This window comes from Chelonia mydas, chromosome 14, assembly GCF_015237465.2.
Source record: "Chelonia mydas isolate rCheMyd1 chromosome 14, rCheMyd1.pri.v2, whole genome shotgun sequence".
Taxonomy (NCBI): domain Eukaryota; kingdom Metazoa; phylum Chordata; order Testudines; family Cheloniidae; genus Chelonia; species Chelonia mydas.
Genome location: NC_051254.2, coordinates 3,126,165 through 3,133,187, shown reverse-complemented (window position 1 = coordinate 3,133,187; position 7,023 = coordinate 3,126,165). Strand labels below are relative to the sequence as shown.

Below are 7,023 nucleotides of genomic sequence, written 5' to 3'. Positions count from 1 at the left end.
AGTGCAAGGCCTGGGCGTGTCAGTGGAGTGCAGGGCCTGCGGGTGTCGCTGGGGCACAGGGCCCTGAGGCGTCACTGGGGCGCACGGTGCAGGGCCCGGGGGTGCCATTGGGGGTGCAGGGCCCAGGGGTGCCATTGGGGCACAAGGCGCAGGGTTCGGGGGTGTCACTGGGGCACACGTTGCAGGGTCTGGGGGTGTCGCTGGGGGGGCAGGGCCCGGGGGTGCCATTGGGGTGCAGGGCCCAGAGGTGCCATTGGGGCACAAGGCGCAGGGTTTGGGGGTGTCATTGGGGTACACGGCGCAGGGCCCGGGGGTGTCACATGGTGCAGGGCCCAGGGTGTCACTGGGGCACACGTTGCAGGGTCTGGGGGTGTCACTGAGGCACACGTTGCAGGGTCTGGGGGTGTCGCTGGGGGGGCAGGGCCCAGGGGTGCCATTGGGGTGCACAGCTCAGGGCCCAGGGGTGCCATTGGGGTGCATGGCGCAGGGTTTGGGGGTGTCACTGGGGTGCAGGGCCCAGCGGTGCTGGGCCCGGGGGTGCCATTGGGGTGCACTGCGCAGGGTTTGGGGGTATCATTGGGGTGCATAGCTCAAGGCCCGGGGCTGCCACTGGGACATGCGGTGCAGGGTTTGGGGGTGTCATTGGGGTGCACGGTTCAGGGCCCGAGGGGTGTCCCTGGGTAGCACGGTGCAGGGTTTGGGGGTGTCATTGGGGCGCACGGTGCACTGTTTGGGGGTATCAATGGGGTGCACGGTTCAGGGCCTCAGGGGTGTCCCTGGGTCGCACGGTGCAGGGTTTGGGGGTGTCATTGGGGCACACGGTGCAGGGTTTGGGGGTATCAATGGGGTGCATGGTTCAGGGCCCGGGGGGTGTCCCTGGGTCACACGGTGCAGGGTTTGGGGGTGTCCTTGGGGCACACGGTGCAGGGTTTGGGGGTATCAATGGGGTGCACGGTTCAGGGCCCAGCGGGGGTGCCAGTGGGCTGATCTGTGACTGAGACGCCCGGCTCCGGCCGTGCCCGCGCCTGGGCTGCGCTGGGGGAGCGCGACCCCCGGACCCCGCTGCACCCCGGGCTCCCCTCCCCTCCCCTCCCCCGACTCGTTTTCGATGCAGGGCGCGCTGAGCAAGGGAGGCGGGGCCAAGCCCGCCAACCGCCCCACGTGGCCTGGGCCGCGCCAGCCAATGGGAGCGCGTGTTTCTGAAAGATCTCCATATATGGCTATGTTCTCGGCCGGCGAGGCGGGGCCGGCGCCCCCGGGTATAAAAGCGCGGGGGTGCGCGCTGGACGGTCTCACTCAGCCGGCGGCAGCGGACCTGGCAGCTTCGCATCCCCCAGCACCGAGAGAAGCCGCCTCCTCCCCGCAGGTACTGCCCACTCCCCTGGGCCAGCGGGTCCTTGGGCCGGCCGGCCCGCGGGGCACCCGGCCGCCTCCTCCGCCGGCTCGAGCCCCGCGGCCGCCCATTGCGGCCGCCTCGCCGGAGCGGGGCGAGCACGGGGCCCTCGCCCGGCGGGCCCCAGAGCAGCGCGTGTGTCTCTCCCTCCGCCCTACCCCCCCCCCCCCGGTCCGGTTCGCGGTGGTATCGCCCGGCCAGCCGTTTGAATGGCGCGAGTCTGTGGGTGGGCCCTGGCCGGGCAGGGGCTGTGATTGGTCCCGCTGGCGGTGACGTCACGAAGCGGGAGATTTGAATGGGCGGGGGGGCGCTGCGGCAGTTGGGGGAGGGCGGGACTGCTTGCGCGGGCGAGGCTCCGTGGGGCGGGGCCGCCCGTGGCGCAGGGCGGGGGAGGGGGGGCGCAGGGACAGCGGGGTGGGGCAGCCAGCAGCCTCCTCGTTGCTCTGGCAACAGGCCCCTGGGGCTCTGGGTGGGGCGCCCCGCGCGCGGGAGGGGGGCGGCTGGGCCGGGCCCCAGCCCTGACCCTGCTGCCCTCTCCCTGGAGCTGACCCCCCTCCCCCCGGCTGCTGGGGGGGGGCCTGGCTGCTGGGGCAGGACTGTGATGGGCCCTAAAACGGGGCCTGGCCTGGGGGGGCTCAATGTTCCGGGGAGCTGCCAGCGCAGCCTCTTGTGGCCAAAAGCTTGAGTCTCTGGAGGGGGGGCAGGCCCTTGTGTGCAGACCCTCAGCCGGCCCAGCCCCACTGCCTGGTGGAGTGCAGCCCTGCGGCCATGACTGGGTGGTGGCCATGACTGGGTGGTGGTCCGTGGCCGCTGGTGCGCTGGAAGAGGGTTGGATCTCAAGTGTTGCTGACCCAAGGCTGTTCCTGTCTCAAGCAGATTCTCCGAGATGGAAGAAGAAATTGCAGCACTCGTCATTGACAATGGCTCTGGTATGTGCAAAGCTGGCTTTGCCGGAGATGATGCGCCTCGGGCTGTGTTCCCCTCCATTGTTGGACGCCCAAGACACCAGGTTAGTAGCCCAGCAGTGGAATCAGTGCTGTTCAAATGAGAGCACTCTAGTAGAAGACTGCCAGGTATGATAAAGATGGGGCCTCTTAAACTTAGGGCTTCTTTTTTTCGTTTTAAAGGGTGTCATGGTTGGCATGGGGCAAAAGGACAGCTATGTAGGTGATGAGGCCCAGAGCAAGAGAGGTATCCTGACTCTGAAGTACCCTATTGAACACGGCATTGTCACCAACTGGGATGACATGGAGAAAATCTGGCATCACACTTTCTACAATGAGCTTCGTGTGGCACCTGAGGAACACCCTGTTCTGCTGACAGAAGCTCCCCTGAATCCCAAGGCCAACCGAGAGAAGATGACACAGGTACGCTTGCTACAGTACAACAGTGATCTACTTTCATCTGTTTTTTCACAAACCATCTGAGTTATGACATCTTTTAAAAACCAAGTATTCTTTCAATATTTTCAGGATTCTGTACTCCTGGCATTTCCTTCTTGAAGTCTCAGGTTTCTTTTGTCTATTTCTGCTTGCTTTCTTTGCTTTTTCCTTTCTCAACACATCAATTTTTGCATGCCAGCATGTTTTCTAACATTGGCTTGAGGGATTTTTATTTCTTGTAGTAAAACAACTTTTCTCTTTCTAGATCATGTTCGAGACCTTCAACACCCCAGCCATGTATGTTGCTATCCAGGCAGTGTTGTCCCTTTATGCCTCTGGTCGTACCACTGGTATTGTTATGGACTCTGGTGATGGTGTTACCCATACTGTGCCCATCTATGAAGGTTACGCTCTGCCCCACGCCATCCTGCGTCTGGACTTAGCTGGCCGAGACCTGACAGACTACCTCATGAAGATTCTGACAGAAAGAGGCTACAGCTTCACCACAACAGCTGAAAGGGAAATTGTACGTGACATAAAGGAAAAGCTGTGCTACGTTGCACTGGATTTCGAACAGGAGATGGCTACTGCTGCTTCATCTTCCTCCCTGGAGAAAAGCTACGAACTGCCTGATGGTCAGGTGATCACCATTGGCAATGAGAGGTTCAGGTGTCCAGAGGCCCTCTTCCAGCCATCCTTCCTGGGTAAGTATCTGCCAGACCATATTGAGGACCAGTCCTTGTCTGGAACACTAGTCGTTCACTGAGACTTAAGACCTGCAAGTGTGTTCTTTCCAGTTTGCCTGTGATTGCAACCTAAAGCTGGGGTTGGGAGGGTGCTTTTGTAGCTGGGTAACTACCTGTGTACTAAGTGTGGCCACTCCCGTCTCTAGGCATGGAATCGTGTGGCATTCATGAGACCACTTTCAACTCTATCATGAAGTGCGATGTAGATATTCGAAAGGACCTGTATGCCAACACAGTATTGTCTGGGGGTACCACAATGTACCCTGGAATTGCTGACAGAATGCAAAAGGAAATCACAGCTCTGGCACCCAGTACAATGAAAATTAAGGTAAATAAAACTCTGAAAGAATAGAGCCAATGCATTATGGAGGGTGACTATCTAGAAAGGCGATCTTGGCAGCTGACTGACTTCTCCTCTTGTTTGCTTTTAGATTATTGCTCCACCTGAACGTAAATACTCTGTCTGGATTGGTGGTTCCATCCTGGCTTCCCTCTCTACCTTCCAGCAGATGTGGATCAGCAAGCAGGAATATGATGAGTCTGGCCCATCCATTGTCCACCGTAAATGCTTCTAAATGGACTGCTAGCAGATGCACAGCATTTGCTGCATGAATTTTCACTAGTATATGTTTGCCTGGGCAAATTTATACACTTCATGCTAGCCTCATAAAACTGGAATTAAGCCTTCTTTCAAAAGAAACTTGCCCTTGGAAAGTCTGTATCTGAGACAAAGATCGGTGTTGGATTGAGCTGTCACTGATTTGACCCTGTAGTCAAGTTAACTGGTCCCTTGGTATACATATTAGCATAATACCCTGTACATATCTGACCTAAACCTTGGTACAGGTGCCATCACTCCTGTGACAAAATGCTAGGGATAACTTGTATTTGTGGAAGAGAATCTGCCTGTGACACTGTAGTTCTGATAGCTGGCTAGTATTGACTAGTGGCACCTCATTTAAACTCTGCAGGGCTTGAGACTGATTTGTACAGGGTATTTGAGGTCAGACTTCCAATACATACAGCGCTAAGTATTCCAGATTTTGGTATAGAGGCTGGTAGGAGTTCATCAAAGAACTTCTGTTGCTGCCGTTCTAGCAAGGCTGGAAAACATTGTCCAAGCCTTATGAACCAGTTTTCATTTTCTTAGCCCTCCTGTACCCCAGCAGAACATCCTTGGGGCAAAAGTTACTCAACTTGAGTTGCTGCAACTTTGCATTTACACCTGTAAATTTTACACCAAGTTTAATTTATGTAAGATTTTTGTATGTTGCCTTAATGTTCTCACATGACAGTAGAAAACCAAAATTTGTAAGTCATCCTGAAGTTGAGAAATTGTAATGCCCAAGACATCGTGTAAGGGAGAATAAAGCGCTGCAGTAAACTATTCTGGGTGTGTGTCTCTTCAGAAGGGGAGAAGGATCTTGGACTCCCATGTCCTGGGTTAGACTTAAATAGCGTGCAGGTTTTGTTAAATATTCAGTGACATTCTCAGTTTCTTGTACAGGCTTGCCTGACAGCTCAATTTGTCAAGCTCAGACTGGCTTCCTTGGCCTATGCTGGCTCTAAAGCCAAACCTCTCCTTTCCTACCTTAATTGCTAGCTTTTGTGCAGACAGTGACTTGATCCTAATCTAGAGCTCTAAAAATGGAATTTCCTTGCCAAGGAAGTCTGATTTATTTGCAATGTCTCAAGCTGGTCTAGATCCACAGGCTTCAGAATAATTTCAGGTTCTTGGTCTCTCCCTGGTCTCTAGTACAGGTATGAGAAACATCCCCTGGCTTGTGTGGCCTGGTGCCACTAAACACCAACAACATAACAAATCAACATTGATCAGGCCCTACGGGCTTACATGGGGGGAGAGAGGATACTGAACATCCATTAATGTTTCTGACATCTGTTAAGCCGGCTTGAATTTTGCATAAAGAGCAAAGCAGGGTGAATAGGCCTCTAGGATACATGAGAGCTTCAGAGATGTAACATCAGTTGGTGGTTCTTGAAGATAGGCTCGCTTGGCCCAATGGAGTAGTCCACTCCTGCTTTGGCTCACTAACTCCCCCTCAAAGCTAGTGGAGGGGCAAGAAAGCATCTTTAGTTAGGACAGCCCTTGTTCCCTACTGCAGGAAAGGTGATCTGTCCACACCATTATTCATGGAGATCCTGCTGTGAAAGGGGCACACAACAGAATCACAGGCCTGGGAGCTTGGCTCGAGGGCTAACCAACTCCCTAGCAGTGCTGAGTCAACTCTTCCCTGTAATGACTCATGCCGGTGCACAGAGCAGTAACTAGATGCCTGATAATTCCCCTCCCCATCAGAAAAACTCAGCAGCTCCTGGCAACTCCAGTAGTATAAACATGTTAATGTACTTCACTACCTGAATTTCTGAACCTTCCTCTCACTGCATATATAATGGTTGCAATAGCTAGGGGCCTTGATGCCCCATGCATAGGTCTTGGCCCTAGAAATACTAGTAACTTCTGGCCTGTGTTCAGGAGTGATCCTGCAAACGACTCATTTCAGTTTGTGGCTTAAACTTCAATTGCTCTTTGGCAGGGTTGTTAGAAGTTGATGAATTCAACAAGTGTGCCTACTTTTGCCAAGGACGAAAGTTCTGATGGATGGAAGCCTATAGGGTTTGAAATATACAGCTCACTTCTAGGGCTTAGCATCAGTGAGCTTCCTGGTGGTAGACAGTTGCCTTGTTGCAGAAGAGCTGAGTTTTCAGCCATATGCAGAGGCACCATGTAGAAAACTGGATGGTTTCCATAACATGGAGCATTCAACAGAAGGCTGTAAATTTCAATGTGCTGCACAAACAGTAGCTCATACCAAATCCCTGTGTGGTAAGTATTGCTCTAAACAGGGGAGAAGAGATGCTAATTAATTGAAATACTGAAGGTCCTGCAGTGAGTCAGTGGCAGAGCTGCAATTGGGTTCTTGCATTTGCTTCTCTAATTACTGCTGTACCACTGTTCAAAACCTTGCAGTTAAATGTTAAACAGTGGTGCTGCTGTGTTAAAGCTCCATGGCAACTGAGCTTACAGTCCAATATAACTTTCCTTGTCACACACAAGCTGCTGTGGCAAATAAATCAGCTTTGCAGTTGGGGTTCTGTACAATGACGCTCCGATGAACTGCCTGTTTCTCAGCCACTTACTCTGTCCTTGCAAATAGAAATAAGATGATCAGCTACCCCTGGGGCATGTGATGATGTGGGGTAACGAGTATGGTGAGGTTGGGGCAGGGAGAGCAATAAGCACAGGCTATTGGGGTGGCTGCAGGTGTAGAGGATTGGGCTGTTACCTTACAGGTGTTTTGGAGTCCTAGACTAAGGAGAGCAAAATCACATGATTTGAAAAGCAGAACTCAACGAGGCTGCTTGGTCCAGATCCACAGAGGTATTTAGGCTCCTCCTTTCCATTGGTCATCTGGGCCCTTGTCACTCACTGCTAGCCAGAACTTGGGCACTGTTTGGAAGGTTCTCCAGGGACTCTAATTTC

The 7,023-nt window shown here is 53.8% G+C and overlaps 1 protein-coding gene across 2 annotated transcripts; it reads left to right on the top strand.

Annotated features, from left to right (window-relative positions):
• The first annotated feature begins 1,242 nt into the window (after window positions 1–1,242).
• Window positions 1,243–4,908, top strand: ACTG1 (actin gamma 1). Of its 2 annotated transcripts, none has more exons than XM_037913943.2 (6): window positions 1,243–1,366; window positions 2,270–2,402; window positions 2,521–2,760; window positions 3,041–3,479; window positions 3,668–3,849; window positions 3,953–4,908. In XM_037913943.2, the coding sequence occupies exons 2-6, from the start codon at window positions 2,280–2,282 to the stop codon at window positions 4,094–4,096; spliced, it is 1,128 nt and encodes a 375-aa protein (XP_037769871.1). In that variant the 5' UTR covers window positions 1,243–1,366; window positions 2,270–2,279; the 3' UTR covers window positions 4,097–4,908. The 2 variants fall into 2 exon arrangements, with proteins under 2 accessions (XP_037769871.1, XP_037769872.1); XM_037913944.2 differs by having other exon boundaries at window positions 1,283–1,366; window positions 2,267–2,402.
• Window positions 4,909–7,023: the final 2,115 nt, after the last annotated feature.